The 21198-nt window shown below is 34.6% G+C and overlaps 1 protein-coding gene across 1 annotated transcript in view; it reads left to right on the top strand.

The window, feature by feature from the left end:
• RB1 (RB transcriptional corepressor 1) overlaps positions 1 to 21198 on the top strand; it is a 155015-nt gene that overhangs the window by 48785 nt on the left and 85032 nt on the right. Inside the window, exons 5-11 of the mRNA XM_040622773.1 lie at positions 5641 to 5679; positions 6669 to 6736; positions 10579 to 10689; positions 13042 to 13184; positions 15341 to 15418; positions 17991 to 18100; positions 19039 to 19116. Coding sequence (XP_040478707.1) covers positions 5641 to 5679; positions 6669 to 6736; positions 10579 to 10689; positions 13042 to 13184; positions 15341 to 15418; positions 17991 to 18100; positions 19039 to 19116 — 627 coding nt within the window. The remainder of the gene's footprint in view (positions 1 to 5640; positions 5680 to 6668; positions 6737 to 10578; positions 10690 to 13041; positions 13185 to 15340; positions 15419 to 17990; positions 18101 to 19038; positions 19117 to 21198) is intronic.

The following is a 21198-nucleotide window of genomic DNA, read 5'->3' as shown; positions in this document are numbered from 1 at the left end:
AGCTGCAAGTGCTTTTAGCTACCATGTGAGCACAGATTTATATTGAATGCAGTTATCTTTTACTGTATGATAGCATTTTATTCTGAGTTACATTAAGTCACAAAATTAATTAAAATATTTTATTTATTTATTTATTTATTTGACAGAGAGAGAGAGACAGCTAGCGAGAGAGGGAACACAAGCAGGGGGAGTGGGACAGGAAGAAGCAGGCTCCCAGCAGAGCAGGGAGCCCGATTGGGGGCTCGATCCCAGGACTCTGGGATCATGCCCTGAACTGAAGGCAGACGCTTAATGACTGAGCCACCCAGGCACCCCTAGAAAATAATTTAAAATAGTGCATCACACATTAAACATCTTTTCTGTAATTATAAAAATTCTTTCTTGATACTATCTGCTTTGTATTAGAGTAATTTTCCTCTTTTTTTAGAAGATTTTATTTGAGAGACAGTGAGCGAGAGAGAGAGCACGAGTGGGGTGGAGGGGCCAGGGGGAGAGAGAGAAGCATACTCCTCGCTGAGCAGGGAGCCCAACAAAGGGCTCTATTCCAGGACCCCACAATCACGACATGAGCCAAAGGCAGATGCTTAACCGACTGAGCCACCCAGGTGCCCCTAGGATAGTAATTTTCTAACATAAATTTTTTATTTACCTATTTTTTGTGACTGGCCTCTTTCCCTAGCATGTTTTCATGGATCATCCATATTGTAGCATGTTTTGATACTTTGTTACTCTTTATTATGAGTATTATGGAGTTTCAATACTTTGTTACTCTTTATTATGGAGTGAACCATTGTGTATGGTTTACCACATTTTGTCTATCCATTCATCGGTTCATAGATATTTGTGTTGTATGTCTTTTAAAGTAGTTGAGAGTATAAAGGAAAGTGAGTGTATATTTATGGAATTTGTTATCTTCATTGTCTTATTACCATTTCTTGTTCTCTTCATTTTTTCCCATGGATTTGGTTTACCATCTAGTTCATTTGTTTACTCCAATACAGCTTTGATCTCACCCACCTCCTTTGTGCTGTTATTGTCAAATACATCACGTTCCTATATATTATAGGTTCAGCAGTATAAATATATACATACCGTGTCATACAATTGCTCTTTACGCCAGTTAGGAGAAGAAAGGAGAATATTCAATTATGCCATCTTTTATAGTAATTACCTTTTCCAGTGGTCTTTGTTTTTTCATGTGGATATGAATTAATCTTGGGTTACTTGTTTTCACCCTGAAGAACTTCTTTTAGTATTTCTTGTAAAGTGAGTCTCTTATCAACAAATTCTCTTGTTATTGTTTGGGAATGTCATTATTTCATCTTCACTTTTTTTTTTTTTGAAGGCATATCCACATCTTTTTTTAAAAAAAGATTTTATTTATTTATATGAGAGAGAGAGAACAAGCGGGGTGAGGGACAGGGGGAGAAGCAGCCTCTCCGCTGAGCAGGGAGCCCAATGTGGGGCTCTCGATCCTGGGACTCCAGGATCATGACCTGAGTTTAAGGCAGACACTTAACTGCCTGAACCACCCAGGCGCCCATCTTCACTTTTGAAAGATAGTTTTGCTGGGTATGATTCTTCGTTAACTTTCTTTTTCTTTACGCACTTTTAATAAGTAATCTTACTGCCTTCTGATCTTCATTGTTTCTTGAGAAGTCAGCTGTTAATGTTATTGGGTTCCATTATACATAATATATCATTTTTCTCTTGTTGCTTTCCCGATTTTCTCTTTGTCTTTAAACAATTTTACTGTGATATATCTGAGTGTGGGTTTCTTTATATTCATCCTACTCAGAGTTTATATTGTTTGGATGTGTAGATTAATGTTTTTCATAAGATTTGGGAAGTTTTCAGCTATTTCATCTATTTCAGAAGAATATTTTTTTCTGCTCTTTCTGCTCCCCAACACTCCCCACCCTCACCCCCAGCTCTCTTTCTGGTACTCACATTACACATGTATTGGTGTATTTTTTGGTAACCCACGTTTCTGTGAATCTCTTCATTTTTCCTTTTTTCCCCTCTTTGTTCTTCATACAACATACTCTCTTTTGACCTAGCTTCAAGTTTAGTGTTTCCTTCTTATGCCAGCTCAGATCTCCTGTTTAGCTCGCCTAGTGATTTTTTCATTTTGGTTATTGTACTTTTCAACTAAGATTTCTATTTGGTTCTTTTCAAGTAATTTCTCTCTTTTTTTTTTTAATATTTTTTAAATTTATTTATTTATTTTATTTATTTATTTATTTATTTGACGGAGAAAGAGACAGCCAGCAAGAGAGGGAACACAAGCAGGGGGAGCGGGAGAGGAAGAAGCAGGCTCCCAGTGGAGGAGCCTGATGTGGGGCTCGATCCCATAACGCCGGGATCACGCCCTGAGCCGAAGGCAGACGCTTAACGACTGAGCCACCCAGGCGCCCCAAGTAATTTCTCTTTATTGATATTCTCTATTGGATGAAACAGTGTCAGAATACCTTTCTTTTGGGGGCACCTGAGCAGCTCAGTGGGTTAAGCATCTGCCTTCGGCTCAGGTCATGATCTCAGGGTCCTGGGATTGAGCACTGCATTGAGCTCCCTGCTCCACGGGGATCTTAGTTCTCCCTCTTCCTCTGCCTGTCACTCCCCCTGCTTGTGTGCTTGCTCTCTTACTCTCTCAAATAAATAAACAAATCTTTAAAAAAGAAAAAATGTCTTTCTTTCTTACTTAGGTATGGTTACCTTTAGTTCTTTGGATATATTTATAGATTTATAGTTACTCCTTTGAAGTCTTTGTCTGTTGCGTCTGCCACCTGGGCTCTCTCAAATGCAGTTTTGGTGTTTTTTGGTTTTGTTTTGTCTTGTTTTTGCCTGCTTTTTTTCCCATGTAGAGGTCATACTTTCCTACTTCTTTGCATATTTTACTGATTTTTGAAAATTGAACATTTTTGATAACACTGTAGTAACTCTAGGTACTGATTCTCCTTTCTCTTGGGGCTTTCTGTTGTGGTTGTTTATTTGTTTAGTGGCCTAGCTGTATTATTTCAGTGAAGTCTATTTGTCCGGTAGTGTGTAGCCTCTGATATTGCTCTTCATTGTAGCCATTGGGCATGTGACAATCACTCTGAGGTGAGTCATTTTCAAGAGTTTCTCTTTGACAGTCTTGTCCCCTGATCTCTTGTTAATACCTGGCTGTTAACCTTCCACTAATTGCTGACTGTTTTGCTGTTTTTGACAATACTCCACATCTGAACTTGCTTCACAGTCTGATCCAATTAAATTTGGCTCCTTCTGTGAGAATAGTCTTTGAGGTCAGCCTTAAGGCTTGTTCTTTTTCTGGGAGAGCTCTTAGCTGTTTCTTCCCCTGGTTCTCTCCTAGGTGGTCTAGAATATATCTTGTTGCTTTCATAGAACTGCTAGCCTCCTCTTAACTTGCTCACCACCAAAGTTTCCATTGTTTTCAGTGGCACTTAGCCTTGAAAGTCCCCACAAATGTTCCAAATGAAGTTAATTACCTTGGAGAGAGCTTCAGAACTCTTTTCTTGGGGCACCTGGATAGCTCCGTTGGTTATGTGTCTGACTTTGGCTCAGGTCATATTCTCGGGGTCCTGGGATTGGGCCCCGCATAGGGCTCCATGCTCAGCTCTCCTCCCCTCTCTCTCTGCTTTCCCTCCCCTCTCCCCATTCTTTCTCTCTCTCTGTGTTTCTCTCTTGAATTAAAAAAAAAGAAGAATTCTTTTTTCTTAAGATTTGCCTCTCCCCTGGACATCATTTCTGTGCCACTGCTCAGGAGGTCAGAATGGGGACAGTGTCCTCTTCTTTTGGAATGTTACTTTTGCTTTAAGAGTATCACTGAGGGGGTGCCTGGGGTGGCTCAGTTGATTAAGTGGCTGACTCTTGGTTTCAGCTCAGGTCATGATCTCACAGTCATGAGATCAAGCCCCACATCTGGCTCTGCACTGAGCTGAGCATGGAGCTTGCTTAGGATTCTCTCTCTTCTTTCCCTTTGCCCATCCACCCCTGTGCATGTGTGTTCTCTCTCTCTCTCTCTCTTAAAAAAATAAATTAATAAACTTAAAAAAAAAAAAAAAGAGGGACCCCTGGGTGGCTCAGTTGGTTAGGCATCTGCCTTTGGCTTGGGTCATGATCCCAGGACCCTTGGATCCTGCTAAGAGGGGATCCCGATAAGTGGGGAGTCTGCTTCTCCCTCTCCCTCTGTGCATATTCTCTCTCTCTCTCTCATGCTCTCTCTTAAAAAAAAAATAATAATTATCACTGAGAAGAGGTAATAGTCCCTGGTCTTCTCAGATTGCCTTTCATGTCTAAAACCTCTGTCCTGTGAACTAACTGGGGTGAGAGAAATGTAGGCCCCAATATTGATCTGCTGTACCTGGAATAGAACTTTTGCTCTATGAGTGGGGTCTAAGTGGAGGAAGGGAGCCCCAGACCTCTTAGCTCCTCTTGCGTGGTATAGACTTTTTACAATACAAAGCTGGGGGTGATTAGAGATGCTAGTCACCTTCCTTTCCTAGAGTGATAGTCCTAGGCTGGGAGCTGGGGAGAGAGGGAGTCCTGTGTCTTGGCTGCACCTGCCCAAGGTACAGGTTTATGATGCTGAGTTGGAGAGGAGGAAGTGAGTTTTGCTTTGAATTCCACGGACTATTTCTGTTCTTGCCAGGAGTTAGTAGATTATCTTGAGAAAATGTTTCCTTTTTTGTGGTATGCCCTTAGGAGAATTTCCAGAGATGTTAAATGATTTTTTAAATAATTTCAACCAATTATAGTTAATATACTAGGAAGCAGGTCTGTGGAGATTCTAACTCTGCCATTGTCCTAAACAAATAGGTTTTATAGTACTTTTATTTTTTTATTTTTTTATTTTTTTTTATTTTTTTTTTTTTTTAAAGATTTTATTTATTTATTCGACAGAGATAGAGACAGCCAGCGAGAGAGGGAACACAAGCAGGGGGAGTGGGAGAGGAAGAAGCAGGCTCACAGCGGAGGAGCCTGATGTGGGGCTCGATCCCATAACGCCGGGATCACGCCCTGAGCCGAAGGCAGACGCTTAACCGCTGTGCCACCCAGGCGCCCCTATAGTACTTTTAAGTTGAGTTATTTTAGTGAGGCTAAAAGTTAAGTAAGATTTTATGACCTGATCTGGGATTCTAACTAGATCAAGATTTAGTTACACAATGTATTCTGAGTTACAAATGCACATATGGAATCCAGTCCTTTTGTAATTAAATAGTACAGTGATATGTGAGATGTCATGTATTGGAAAAATTTACTTTAACTTTTAAAATAATGCTATACTTTTATTGTCTTTAAGATGTATACTTTTTTTAAAAAAGATTTATTTATTTTGGAGAGTGTGTGCACATGAGCAGGGGGAGGGGCAGAGGGAGATGGAGAGAATCTCAAGCAGACTCCCTACTGAGCTTGGAGCCTAGTGCGGGGCTCCATCCAACAATCCTGAGGATCAGGACCTGAGCCAAAACCAAAAGGTGGACAACTCAACTGACTGAGCCACCCAGGTGCCCCTAAAATGTATACTTCTTGAAATAAGATGAAAAAAGCATGATAAAATTGATTTCTGAATTATGAAAAAAATTTAAAAGTAACTTTAAAAAAAGCCATAATATTAATATAATTATTTCTTCCTTTTAGGACATGTGAACTTATATATTTGACACAACCCAGCAGTTTGTAAGTAGTTCAGAGCAAGTTATTTTTATCTTTTTGGTTTTTGAAAAGATTTTTCTGCCAGAATCCCAAACATGTTGATAATGCCAGGGTTAGTTTGATTGATTATAGCATGCTACTTCATAATTTAAGGTCATAGATTTAAACCATATGCAGATTATTTATCTTCTCACAAAGAAGATGATATGAAAATGTGCCCTTTACTACAAGGAGAACTAATGGGGTGGAAGTAGATTCAGTGCAACATATCACCAGTTCTGGGAAAAATGCAAATTCACTGAGTTGATCTTTTTTGAGTGTCTGTTATTGGCATTTTATTAACTTTATTAAGACCAAGAACATAGTTTATGTGTAAGAGTAAATGTGACAGTGTATATTAAGATTTCCAAATTATTTTTTTAAATGTATGATACATGCTCCAACAGTATACCCATGTAAAAGCTCTAGAGATTTTCTTTGGAAACAGAATGAGTAGTATATGCAATTTTCTGCCCCACTGAACTAGTAATATTGAAGATGATTGATGTGAAGGAAAATTATATATTTATTAATTATATTAATCTATTCCAGTTAATATCAACAGGTTATCAAGGCATAGTGTATTAAATTGGTAAACTAGAGTCATCCAAACCTCTATTTTTCTGCTTAAGTGTTGATTTTAATTAGAAAGCAAGGAGCAGGAAAGTATTAAGTAATTGGAAACCAAGTACATCATAGCATACCACTTCTTGTGCATATTTTTAGATTAGAATTGAAATATTAAATATTTCCTTTACAAAATATATACTATTCTATGGGCTAAATATAAATATCTTGGTAAAAATACTAACTGAATTGAGATGAATTGAATTACGGTGTAAATTGTGCATTTAAAATGGATTGTATTCTCTTATGCAGTCAATTTAAGCCTGTAATTTTAAAAAAAGAAAAAGAGAGATAGTTGGAAAACTGTCAGTATAAAGATTTTTTTCTGCTTTCTATTTGTTTACTAGGATATCTACTGAAATAAACTCTGTGTTGGTGCTAAAAGTTTCTTGGATCACGTTTTTACTAGCGAAAGGTAAAGTCATTATGTTCGTTACATGTTAATGTTTCAAATGTGATAATAATTCTTTTGGACTAGGTTCAAAATTTTTTATTCAATTTAATGTTATTCCCTCACACTCCCCAGTTCTCTGTGTGACTTGTTACCTCTTAGCAAGTTCTTATAATTCTGACACTAGAACCAGCTTTGGAAATGTCTCATTTCTTTTTTTTTTTTTTTTTAAGATATTATTTATTTATTTGACAGAGAGAGGCAGCGAGAGAGTGAACACAAGAAGGGGGAGTGGGAGAGGGAGAAGCAGGCCTCCTGTTGAACAGGGAGCCCTATGCAGGGCTTGATCTCAGAACGCTAGGATCATGACCTGAGCTGAAGGCAGATGCTTAACGACTGAGCCACCCAGGCGCCCCTGGAAATGTCTCATTTCATTTCTGTTTCTAATATCCTTTTATCCTTCTTCCTTTTTTTTTTTTTTGAGAATAATGTTACTATTTTTATAAAAGTGGTACATATGATACAGAATTCAAATAATACAGCAAATGCAAAGAGAAATGTAGAAAATTACCCCAAACCTCCCCATAAATAAATAAATTATCATTAAAACTTTGTAATTGTCATTCCAGATATATTTTTGTGAATGGAATCTGAAAAAAAAAATTGGTGATATGTGCATTCAGAAACATCTAATTTTTTAAAAATAGAATATTATAGTGTAACATGTAAACATACAAATTAGTTTTACTCAGACTTTAACAGAAGAAAATAAACGAGAAATGGGAGGAATTGCTTAAATTTAGATAAATGTTTAGTCAATTAAGCAGTATTATTTTTTAAAGTATCTCTCTAAGAGTATGAAAAAGCACTATTAAAAAATTAAGGTTAGAATCTTTATTTTATTTAACTTTGTGTTTTGATTTAAAGCAATATACACTAATCTGCTTTAAAGGAAAAGAATGTTAGTACAGTATTACCACACTTTCTGTCACCTCCCCATCCCTCACTTTCGGATTTGCTTATTGTATTATCATTACACTATCAAAGATTATAACATTTATATTCCATTCTATAATTATAATTACTAGTTTAGTCTCACTTCTGTGTTATCAGTGGGTTCTAAACTTATTGTCACTCCTCTGTTTTAATTTCCCCATTTCTGAGTTCTTGATTCATCCTTAGCTGCCTGGATTTTACCAAGAAGGAATTTTTCAAAAAGGCTTTTTGGCACTATATTCCCTATGTTTGTCATGTTTATGAATCATGCCCATAGTCTTTATACTTGAAGGACTACTTGACTGTGCATGCTATTCTTGTGTCATACTTGTTTTCCTCAGGACACTGTTTTCTGCATTAAACATTGCTGTTGAGAAATAGACTAGATTTAATTTCCCCCCATTTACTTCTGAATACTTGATTTTTTAAAATTTGAGGTTCAATACCTTACCTAGAATATCTCTTGATTTTTCTTATTCCATATTAGTTTTTCTTACAACACTGTATCTCTTTTTAAACTGAAGGTTCTGCTCTTCATTTTAAAGACATCTTAACACACTACATTTAAAAATATTATTCTATTCAGTTAGGTATTATTCTATTCTGTTATGTTTCAGAAACTTAATTATCTTTTTCTTAAAATTTTTTTTGAAGATTTTATTTATTTGAGAGAGCACAAGTAGGGGGAGCAGCAGACAGAGGGAGAGGGAGAAGCAGGCTCCTCGCTCAGCAGGGAGCCCGATGCAAGGCTCCATCCCAGTACCCTGGGATCATGACTTGAGCTGAAGGCAAACACTTAACCAGCTGAGCCACCCAGGCGTCCCAGGAACTTAACTATCTTATGTTGGATTGTTTTTGTCCTCCATATTTACTTTCTTTTCTTGTATTATTCTGATCTTTGGTCTTTTTCTTATGTATTAACTGTTTTTGTCTCAAAACTTTCTTCTGTTTTGAGCTAAACTATATTTGTAATGGTGTTATTTGGTCCTCACTTTTTCCTTAGCTTTTTGTTGTTGTTTTTATATAATTTGTTTTTTATTTCTTAGTGCAAGGAGTCATAGGGCATTTTCTTTTTATAGATTATCTTCTAGTCTAAGTCTCTTTTTCCCTTCTTACATTGTGCCTCTATTTTTTCTTTTCTTTTTTCTTTTCTATAGTATGTTTGCATAATCGCTGTGCTTCTTGTCCTCTCTCCCCTCCCCATGTTACTAGGACTTTATGTGGGCAACCCTGACTGATGTTCTACTTTCTCTGATGTGGTTGGTGTGTGATGTTTTGTTTTCTCTGATATACTGTGAATAAATCTCTTTTCACTCACTTTGCATTTTACTTTGGCTAATTGTGTTCCCCAAAGAGCTACAATATGCATACAGGCTTTTTATTTTACTTACTTTTAGTTGGGGGTGAGGAAGAAAGTGGAGAATTCATCTTGAATGATATGAGTCTTTGTCGTTCTGAGATTTTTGTGAGAATGAACCCTAAAATAGAATACTTCCAGTGATAATTACCTCCTGTTGCCATAATGGGATTGTGTTGGGATTCATATTGGTCCCCAGTTCAGCATAGCACATTGGAATCTCTGTGTTTGTCAAAAAGTCAGCTATCAAAAAAATAAAAACCAAAACCAAACCCCTCCCAAAACAACAACAACCAAAAAAAGTTAGCTATTGTTTATTTCCTATGTTTTACCCTTATCCCATCATCAGCAATTTCTCCTCCCTCCAAGTCAGAAGAGGAGGAGATGAGGGTACTCTGAGTCAGTATCTCTCAAATTTGGTGTTGGTCCTAACACTTAGCCAGTACATTTTTTCCTTTTATTTTATTGGGTATTGGAGGAGAATTCTTTGATCTGACTTTACCCTACTACTTTTAACTGTAAGTCCTTGATATCATTCTTTACTTGTATAGTATTTCTTAATAACTTCTAAGTCTGTTACAAACATATGTTTGTACTATACCTATGGATCTAAAAAACCTGCCTGATGCAGGGTTATGTGCTTTTTCACATAGTTTCTGCACCTTCAGTAGTTGTTGGGATTATTAATGATTTAGCAGTCAGATACCAAGAATAGAAAGTGAGCCAAATTAAACTTCCAGAGCAACAAGCAAATATACCATAGCTATATTTGATTATGATTTGTATAGCTACACTATTTTTTTCCTCAGGTATTTATTATATGCATTTATTTCCTCACAGCCCTCCAGTTGTATATTTACTGTATTAACTTTTTAAGATTTTTTTTGTAATAATTTTTTATTATATTATGTTAGTCACCATACAGTACATCCCTGGTTTTTGATGTAAAGTTCCATGATTCATTACTTGCATATAACACCCAGTGCACCAAGATTTTATGCTAAATAATTACTTTATAGATGACTTTTCAGTTATATGTTAATTTTGTTATTAATGGCTTTGGTTATGGTAATATTTTGGAGGGGGTTAAAGTTGAAAATATATGAGGTTTAATAAATAAATAGAATTAAAGATTACCATGTAGCATACTTCAAAATTATTTTCAGAAGTAATGAATTCTATAGCTCTTACAAAAGCTGGAAATAAGTTTAAAAAAGCAAAAAACAAAATGAATTAGACATAGGGAATGAACTATAATAATAATTGCTAGATGTCAAATTCTCATGGTAGACTTATACTTCATTTATTTCATAACTTCATGTACTTTTATTTATATTTTATATCAAATTTGAGTTTTTGAAAAACAAAAAAATTTTTTAAGTTCTTTAACATGTCTTTATTCTTGAATAAAACAGTATATGCATATGCCCATACCACAGCTTTCCTTGATTTAAAGATCTCAATCTCGGTCTCTGATCTGTTACTTTACATTGTAAACCTGTTTTATTTTCAGGGGAAGTGTTACAAATGGAGGATGATCTCGTCATCTCATTTCAGTTAATGCTGTGTGTCCTTGACTATTTTATTAAACTCTCACCTCCTGCATTGCTTAAAGAACCATATAGTAAGTATTTTAAATAATTTATGCATCTCCTACATCATTACTCAACAGTTGTTTATTTAATGTTGACTAGGATCAAAACATGGTTCTAGAGCTGAAGGAATGATAAAAAATAAATCAGACGTGGACTCTGCCCTCAAGTATTATAGGATATAGAAGTAGAGATAAGACAAGTAAGCAAGTAAGCAGTATTTGGCCGCTTTCTAAGTGGTCTGGGCCAAAATACAGTAAATGCTATGAGAGATCAGGAAGTGAGAAAGATTTTTAGCTGGGGAGGACCAAGGAAGACGATATAGAAGAGATGGATTTGAACTGAATGTTGAAGAGTAGATAGCATTTGAGTGTTAGGGGAACTTGGGTAGGATATTCCCAGTAAAGAGAAAGTTAAGAGGTAAGGCACAGATGTGAATGAAACTTCTTGAGAAAGAGTGGCCCATTCTGCTGGAGGAGATTGCCTAATTTGTATTATCGGATGCACGATTATTATGTGACTAATTTTTTGTTTTGCATATGGATTGTAATTGATCTACCTCAGTGGGTGATGAGGTGAGAAGTGTTCTTAAATGAAACTAACTGTTGCTAAAAAAAAAAATAAACATAAAAAGCAATAAAAAATAACTTGCTGAAACAGATAGCATTAAGTAAAGATGAGTATATTCCTTTTAGAATGGAATTGTTTCTTTTGGTGGCATTAAGAATAGAATTTCAAAATCACTTATTATATCACAGAAAAATATAAACTTAACTAAGGCTGAACTGAATTCTTGGTCCCTAAAATCATTGAAGTATTAATAATACTAAAAATAATAGAGGACAGATCAAAACATGGAGGTCTCAGTGTTGTTGGAAGTGCCTGAAAAGCAGAAGCCTAATTATTCTTTTTGAACAATAACCCCATGGAAAATGAAGTTGGAGCAGAATTTTGAAAAATGTGTTTAACATGGTTTGACAGAAAAAGGTCAGTAGCAGAAACCACGTACGGAATGGGAGAAAAAAAATAGAAAACAAATATATTTTAAAAAATTCTGAATCTGTAAGGATTATATGTTTTTTTTCTCACTTTTTTTCAAGGTTATAAGTTTAATAAATTGATGTAGGATGTTACTTTAGGTTGACAGGTTTTGTTCTTTCGGATTATTCGAAAGTACATTTGAATTCTCTAAGTGCTATGTTAAAGAGAAACCAGGATGAGGTGATAAATTGACTGAGTAGGGTAAACTTCTAATGAACTTTTTATTATGGAGAATTTCAAGTGAATACAAAAGTAAACAGTAGTATAATAAGCCCCACGTACTTAAATTACCTTCAACATATAACTTATGGTCAGTCTGTAGCCCCATTTGCTGCCCAGTTGCATCAACTATATTATTTTGAAGCACATCTTTGCATACCATTTCATCCTTATAAATTTTAATATGTATCTCTAAAAGATAGTCTCTTTAAAACGCATGATGACTACCATTGTCACACCTAAAAATCACTTAATGGTTTCCTAACCTAATACCACCAAATATCTAGTAAGTGTTCAGATTTTTGATTGTCTTATAAAAGTGATTTTAAAACTTTTTCACAAGTTGACTAAATAAGATCTATACCTTATGATTGGTTGATACACTTTTGAGACTTTTAAAAAACTTCCTTCTCCATTTGTCTCTCTCTTTTTTTCCTTATAACTTATTTATTAAATAATTAGGTGGTTTATTCTGTGGGGTTTCTCGTGGTTTAATTTTTTCTGATCGCATCCTGTTGTATAGTTTAACATGTTCCTGTATTCTCTCAATTTCCTATAAATTGTTGGTCAGTCCTGGAGGCAGTTAATACTTTTCATACTTAGTCATCTGTTATCTCTTTAATAGCTGAATTCATTTTCAGTTTGAATTGGCAATACTCAAAATAATACAGGAGATATTTTTTAAATCACCCTTTATCACATAATATTTATATGCTTTTTTTAAAAAAAGCATTATTTACTATGGTATTTGCTCAAACTTTTTAAATTTATTTACTTTTATACTATGTCTAGTAACTGAATCCATAAATACCTTTTTTAAGACTCTTTAAGATAGAAACATTTTTTTCTCCTTACAAATTGAGTAGGATACATTTAGAATTAGTTTATAAATTGGCTATTTCCCTTGCCTTCTCCATATTTGCCTAATAGCAAAAACTATTATCAGTACATAACTTAAAATAGATATTCAATAAATAGATGAAACTGTTAGCCTTTAATGAAGCCTAATAAATAAAAGTAGCAGAATGTTACTAAGATTATTTCTGATCTCCCAAGTTAGAATACTTCATTATTTTATACAGTGGAATGTGCAATTGTTCTTATCTAATTTACCATTTTTACAGAAACAGCTGTAATACCTTTTAATGGTTCACCTCGAACACCAAGGCGAGGTCAGAACAGGAGTGCACGGATAGCAAAACAACTAGAAAATGATACAAGAATTATTGAAGTTCTCTGTAAAGAACATGAATGTAATATAGATGAGGTAATTTAACTTCATGATTTCTTTAAAATGAAGTAGATTTAGATGTAAGTTCTTCCTAACAGTATATACTTCTTTCATGACAAGCTTGCTTTTGTACTTAGTGCCAATTCTTTTGCAGGAAAATATTTAGAAAAAATTTATTTTTCATGTTCAGTTACTTTGATTTTAAAGAGAGTAGCTCCCTTACTCAGGAATCACTGAAAAGGTACATCTTTATGGCAGTAGTTTTCAAACGGATTTGTTCTTTGATTCCTCTGTGGTTGCTGATAACTCCTAATGTTTTAAAATACCCTGCCAAGAAAACCCTGGTGCTTTGGTTTAATGATAAGGAATATCAGCATTAAATTTCTGTTCAACCTATACACTCTTTCCAAATATTACACTAGATGTTAATGGCTGGTAGAGAATACACATGAAAACCCTGGAATTGCTTATCTCGTTCATAGAATCCAGAGTGTTGGAATTGGAAGGAGTCTTAGGAATAATGTACTCCACCTCCTTTTAGTGCTGAGTAAATGAACTTCTAGAGACTGATAGCTAACTACTAACAGGGCTAGACTTTGGGAAATCTGCTACCAGTTGCTCCTTTCAGTGTACTATGCTGTTTCTGTCATACATTGTTATATAGTCCACAGTTTACTACCACCAGATAGATAGCTGTATGAAATGTTGCATCTTTGAAATTTCTCTGTCAATTATGGGAAGGAATGGAGTATGATCTCAAAATCTAGTTTAAGAGTGTTGGAATGATTTATCAGGATATCCTAATGTTAACACTGTGGCTTTTGTCAGTTTCAATAAAGATATAGATATACCCCTGTGGTTGTAGATGTATCAACCTTAAATATATATATTTACTTTTTTACTTTTCTAGATTCACAAGTAGTCTTTGCCAGTAAGCTCACAAACGTAGTTGAAATATTTTTTTTAATCCAGTCTATTGCTAAGTCCTTCAAGATAATGAATATGCATAAATGCAGTTTTCTAATTCCCGGTTGTTAATTCTCTGGGTTTCAGAACTACTTCTAAAATTTCATTTCTAAAATCAGGAATAAGTCATAAAATTTTTTTTTTCATTTTAAATAACTCTTTTTTATAATTTAGAATATAGGAATGATTTTTAAAGTATAGCTGATTAATAACTATGGTAGTAATTGACATTAATTGACACTTGATTATTTAGATACAGCATTTTTGGTTATATAACTATTGGTTAGTTACATTAATGGCTATATAATTATTGGTTAGTTAACACTAAATGGTTAACTAGAACTACCTACTTTATAAATACTCCAGTTAAATGGGAGTTAATTAAAAAACAAAATTAATAAGTTACAGGAGCCTCATTCTTGCAACTTATTTTGAAGAAGATATGAACTGATATTATTTCCACCTTAATAAATGTAGACTTCAAATTTGGAAAAGTTAAATGAAAATAAGTAAGTTGTTTAAAATTTTGTAACACACTGGAAGTATAAAACAGGCAGGAATGTAACTCCAGGTTTCCTGATTACAGTCTTTATTATCCATGTTAAATAAATGTAGCATGCTTTTTTATGGAACTGCATCATTCTACAAAATATTGTTATTTGATTTTGAATTGAATTACTGGGTATTCTTTATGTGTGTGAAATAATTTTCTTGTAAAAACAGGCTATTCTCCTGAATTTATGCTAAAATAATTGACTTGATGTTTCCTAAGCTAGCTATCAGATGATGAGTGTGAAGTGCCTAAAAATACGCTTGAGGGAGAAATCGGAAACAGTATAGAGATGAGAAGAGACTTGACTGTGATGATAGATTGGGTTTTAATTCTAGCACTGCCACGTCCTAGCTGTGTAACTTTGGTCAAGTTGCTTAATTTTTTTGAGCCATCTTTTTATCATCTGTTAAATGTAGAATATTGAAATTGGTTTCAATGGGTTTTCTTCTTATAAATCCTATTTCATTAATAGTTCTCTACTCTGCTTCCATTCTAAGACTTGAAATCTGCCTCACATAAGTTAAAAAGTAAATAATTGAATTAATTATAAATATCACTAGGTTGAATGTAAGTCATTGATCAAAATGTCAGTTAACGCTTTCATTCTAAGGTTAATAGTGACAAAGATTAAGTTTTTTTATTTTAATGACTATGTTGTAACTATCTTTTTCAGGTGAAAAATGTTTATTTCAAAAATTTCATACCTTTTATGAATTCTCTTGGAATTGTAGCTTCTAATGGACTTCCAGAGGTAATCTGAAAGAAAATTAGTAAAAAGTTAATGTATTTGGGGACTTTTGGGAGGGAGGAGTAGCTGTCTAATTTCTTTTTTTTTTTTTTTTAAGATTTAATTACTTATTTGAGAGAGAGAGAGCACAAGCAGGGGGAGGGACAGAGGAAGAGAGAGAAGCAGACTCCCCGCTGAGCAGGGAAGCCCAACTCCCAGGACCCTGGGATCATGACCTGAGCCAAAGGCAAATGCTTAACTCACTGACCCACCCAGACACCCCACTGTCTAATTTAAAATTACTTTTTATTAAATATTTTTTGTCCAAGGAAAGAAATCTAAGTAGAATTTTGGTGAACCAACTTTATATAAGTAACAAAAACCTTTTGAATATATATTCACGTGTATAAATAAGCAGCATTTGTAATTTGTGCTAAAAATTTATTTGTACTGAAATTTTTCAAAAAACAAAGTGTAGGCTTTTGAATTTCTGAATGCCGCCATATTTAAGTATAACTAAATACGCACAATCACATTTGATTCTAATTTGCTCTGCATCTTTAAGCGTAGGATCCGCGGACTGAGGCCACCAACATGACCGGCATCACTGTATTGTGAAGCATCTCTTGATATTTAAACTACTTAATTGAAAATACATTCAGTTGAAACGGCTGTGATTATATTGCAGAAATGTTTTACCTTAGTGGTGTGCCATCCATCTATCTGTTTCTTTTCACATTTTGCCTCAAATGTCTTGCTCTTCAGTGAGAACAGAACAACTGAGAGCTTTATGTGGTAAGACGAAATATGTGGAGAAAAGGATGCTTAGATAAATGATGAAAAGGATGCTTAGAAGCACCTGGCAGTAGTTACCAAGACCAAAAGACATGAAATCAGATATCTAGTCTGCTGATTCTGTGACCTAAATTCGTGGCTAGTCCTTGAATCAATAAACGTACTCATCCAACAGTTATTTATTGAATGCTTAATATATGGCAGGCATTGTGCTAGATATTATCCATAAGAGATTAACTCCCAGTCTCTGTCATTCAGGTGTTGGTGGGAGAAAAACAAAGAAAGAGAACACTAGCAGGAGTCTGGTAGAAGTATGCACAAGTTGCTGTGATATCTCAGAGGAGGGCCACCTAATCCAAAGTGGGGCATATAGGTTTTGTGGAAAACTGTTTGGAGGTGTGATTTCTGAGCTGAATAAGCTTTATGAGAAATGGCATTTCCAGTGTTAGAAATTATAGATTCAAAGGGACAGTGATATGGGATAGTGCGGTGTGTTCAGTGAACTCCAACTAATTCGTTAAGATGGGGATGCAGGGCAGAAGACCGGTGAGATAGACTAGAGAGGCAAGAAAAGGGGCCAAACGTTGTATTACTGAGTTTTCTTATTAACTGATATACCAAAATATGGGCTGTTCAGAGCTCTAAAGAAGTTTGGACACTCATTGTAATCTTTCTTCCTTTAGAAAGGATTACATAGGATGTAATAGAAATCTTAAGATAAACCTTACATTTACCCCAGCATTTTTCATATAGCACTAATAGCTGCCAATCAAATAAATGACTGATAATTAGTGCCTCACTAAGATCAGGCAGGAACAATGATTAAGCTTAACCCGAATGACTGTTTTACCTTAAATACCTAAAACTTGTCAAAAAATTTACGTTTAACTGGATTTCTTCCTGCCGCTCTTTTTGAAATGCAATTTTAGTTCTCTTAGGTTAGAAACCCTCAGACTTTAAAAGTCATAGCAGAAGGGTGCCTGGGTGGCTCCAGTCAACTGGTTAAGTGACTGCCTTTGGCCCAGGTCATGATCCCAGGATTCTGGCACCAAGTCCCACATCAGGCTCCTTGCTCAGTGGGGAGCGTGCTTCTCCCTCTGCCTGCAGCTTCCCCAGCTTGTACTCTGTCTTTCTCTCTCTGACAAATAAATAAATAAAATTTTTGATTAAAAAAAAAAAAGTCATAGTAGAAGTCATGCCGAATAGTTGTCTGTTGGGTATTGGTTTTTAAATTAGAAAATTATCAATCAGGACTTATAAAAGAATTACAGATTCTAGCAAATGAAGAAGTATCTGAGATTAGGAATACATTGTGCAAATATATTAATTGGGCCAATTAATTGAGCAAATGCTCCTGTCCAAGACACTTAACTAAAGGGAGTTAGAGTGCATCAAACGATTTAAAAAAGGTAGCGAGAATATGTAATCAAGAGATTTGTTATGTTTGAAAAATATTTTTATATTGATAAGCATAGTGGAAGATTAGAAGTGAGAGATGTATGGGATGTTTGGAGGACCTTGGCAATTAAGTGGTTATAATAATACCTACTGTTTTGTGTTATTGGTGATCATCTACATAAAATTCTAATAAGTGAGATGCATGCGTAAAATTGGTTTAAAATTAGAGTTAAAAATAGCAATTTTTAATGGCACTTTTAGATACGCTTTATTTTTTTTGCATGTGAACTCTGTATATTATAAAATGAAGTATATGTACAAAGATTCTTAAATCTATACTTCTGTGGACTGAGAGTTGTAATGATATGAAAAGGATAATCATCAGTATTTTTTTTCTTTTGAGGTGGAAAGTCTCTCTAAACAATATGAAGAGATTTACCTTAAAAACAAAGATCTTGATGCAAGATTATTTCTGGATCATGATAAAACTCTTCAGGCTGATCCTATAGACAGGTATTGTACGTGGTCTGATTTTACCTGTTGAGATGCTTTTGCTATAGATTGATTTTAATATAGTTAGATTAAATAGGTTTTTATTTAACTTCATGATCTTTATCATTTATAGTAAGTTACTTCAAATGCCTTTCTATAAAGCTAATAATAAGGTGAACAGTATTCTAAGCATATAATATACAAATAGAGATTTAATGTGAATTGTCCTCTATAGCAACTATTTTTTTATTAAGCTGAATTTAATTTTAAAACGTACACTAAAAGAATTGTTGAAGTAATTAGTTTACTTAAGTAGTGGTCTCTCTTTTTCCCACCCTTTCATCTGCTATTACTTGCTTGGTTCTTTTTTTTTTTTTTTTTAATGTTAATATAAAAGTATATTCTCTTGAATTATGTAGAATTCTAAAGTAGGAATGATTGAGAGTAATTACAAAAAAATTTGAATGATTATAAAGATGTTTAATTTTATGTCTTTAGCATGAAATCTTTTAATATGTAACTGAAAAAATATATAATTTGTAGGTTAAACACAAATAACATGTTTCAAATTTTATTTAAGTCAAAGTAAAGTTTTTGGAAGGCATAATGATTGAAAAACTTGGACTTTGGTATTTTTTAATACTGAACAGCTTGGTTCATAATACCATCTAACATCTAGAGATAACATCTAACTTCCACTTTTAAAAAATTGTTAATGATTGGTAACCCTGTTTTTCATAAACCTAGTGGAAGAAACCCAACTTAAAAACAATGGTGAAAAACATAAAATTTTATTTGTTTAAGCAGCTTTTGTATCATCTGTTTCCTATCTCTTCTGTTATTGACTTACCATTTTGTATGATGGTATGAGGCAACAAGTAATATACTACTGCTGTTTTGACTCATGAAAAACAAATTGTGCATTTTCAATCTGAATGACTTTGCTTATCATTATTTAGTTTTGAAATGCAGAGAACGCCACGAAAAAGTAACTCTGATGAAGAGGTGAATGTGATTCTTCCACAGACTCCAGTTAGGTATGAATTTTATTACTTTTGATTTTCATTATAATTATTTATTTCATGCCTTATAGTACTTTGAGTTTGTTTGTTTGTTCTGTTATATGTTTATATATACATGCAACAAATATATATTGAATGCTCTTTCCCTGCCAGGTATTTTACTAGTTGCTGAGGATATGATTATTAAACCTAGTTCTGCCTGACCTTAAGGAATATAACCTAGAATGGGAATGTGTTTCATCTCAGTAAATAAAAAAGGAAAAAAATATATCATCATCCTTTGCTCTGCATACAAATTAGAGGGATTAAAACCATTTTTCTGTCCTTTTCCTCACTTCCCACATCTAACCTGCTGTTAAGTCTTATTGACTCTGCCTTTAAAATATCTCTAGTCCCTCTCCTGTCCTCCATTTGCACTCTCACCACCTTTGTCCAGGATCTCTTCCTCTTTGTTTTGGATTTTTTGCAGTACCCTACTAAGTGATCTTGCTACTTGCTACTCTCCTCTCTGTTCCTCTCTCTCCGCACCAAATATTTTCTCCAAAGAGCCCCAGAATAATATTCTAGAAATCTGAGTCAGATCATGTTCATGCTGCTGTCAAACCTTTCGACTGCTTCCTGTTGCAGCACACTCCTTCTCAGTGCCTACAAGACTCCCTCACAGTGCCTACAAGACTCCCTCACAGTGCCTACAAGACCTTACATGATCCAGCTTCTGTTAGCTCTCTAAGCTCATCTTGTTTTCCTGCTCATTATGTACTAGCTAGTTTCCCGAATGCTCCAGGCTCTTCTTTTGTACTTGAGAACTTCCACACTTGCTTGTCCCTCTTCTTGAAACTCTTCCTTCTTTTTTTTTTTTTTTTTTGCTTCTGTGAATTACCAATAGCTACTCTTCCTTTAGGTTCAGCACAAATATTACTTTTTAAAAGATTTCTCTCTGAAGTGTTTTCTTTTATTCTTCTTTTTCATAGTATCCTGTTCTGTTCCTTCATAGTGTATATCACAATTTGTAATTAAAAATTAATTTGTTTGTTTGCTTGTTTTCGCCAATACCCATAGTAGCCTTTAAGTTTGATATCATGTGGACCATGACTTTTTTGTTCACCATTTAATAATTAGGACCTAGGGTAATATTTGGTACATAGTGGGCAATCAGTAATATTTTTCAAATGACTATGCAGACATATAAAGATACATTTCTGTAGAAGTGTAAAATATAGTAATAAACTTTTGACAAACCAATGAGATGGCACAGAAGGGACTTTATGAAGAAGGGACTTTATTGAACTGAATTTTGAAACATGAAAGTCTGTGACACAGGAGACTGGCATTTTAAGGAGTAGGAATAGCATGTGCAAAGGCATGGAAGTATAAAACAACACGATGTGTCTGTGGAACTATTAGCAGCTCTGTATTGACTCACTAAATGGGAAGATGAAATGGCAGGAGAGGAGGGTGAATACTAGATCCTGAAGGGCCTCATATGCCATACTCATAAGTTTGGACTTTAGCTTGTGCACGATTTGGCCTGTTGCTATATATGGGTGTTAAATAGGGGTAAGGATAAAATTAGACTTGATTTTTGAAAGTTTATGTGGTAGTATTTTGTGAGGGGATGGACTAAGGAGGACATGGTGAGAAATAGACCTGTCAGTCTGTCACAGTGGTTCTTAACCAAGGGTGCAAATTAGAGTAACCTGAGGAGGTTTTTTTCCAAACTACAGATGCTTACACCCTACTACCATACACATAGTGAGTCAAAATCCTTGGACTGCTCTATTGCAGTAATTCAGCTGAGAAATGCTGAAGATCTGAACCAAGAGTAGGCAATTGGAATGAAGGAACAAGAACAGGTTTGATAAATATTTGATGAATTCATATTTAGAATATTATTCATGAGGCATTTATGGGACACGAAGAAGTACTAAGTAGTAGGATATACGGACCTTACAGATTTGAGAATCATTCAGGAAAGTTAAAACCATAAAAATAGATGAGTTTGCCTGAAGTAAAGGTATAATGGCAAGAATGGCTGGCTAAGGGCTGAGCCCTAAAGAATGCTAGCATGTATTTATTTATTTATGTATTTATTTATGT

Source organism: Ursus maritimus, unplaced genomic scaffold (genome assembly GCF_017311325.1).
Source record: "Ursus maritimus isolate PB19 unplaced genomic scaffold, ASM1731132v1 scaffold_10, whole genome shotgun sequence".
Lineage (NCBI taxonomy): Eukaryota > Metazoa > Chordata > Mammalia > Carnivora > Ursidae > Ursus > Ursus maritimus.
The sequence above is the reverse complement of the archived record's forward strand: the minus strand, read 5'-3'. Positions and strand labels throughout refer to the sequence as shown.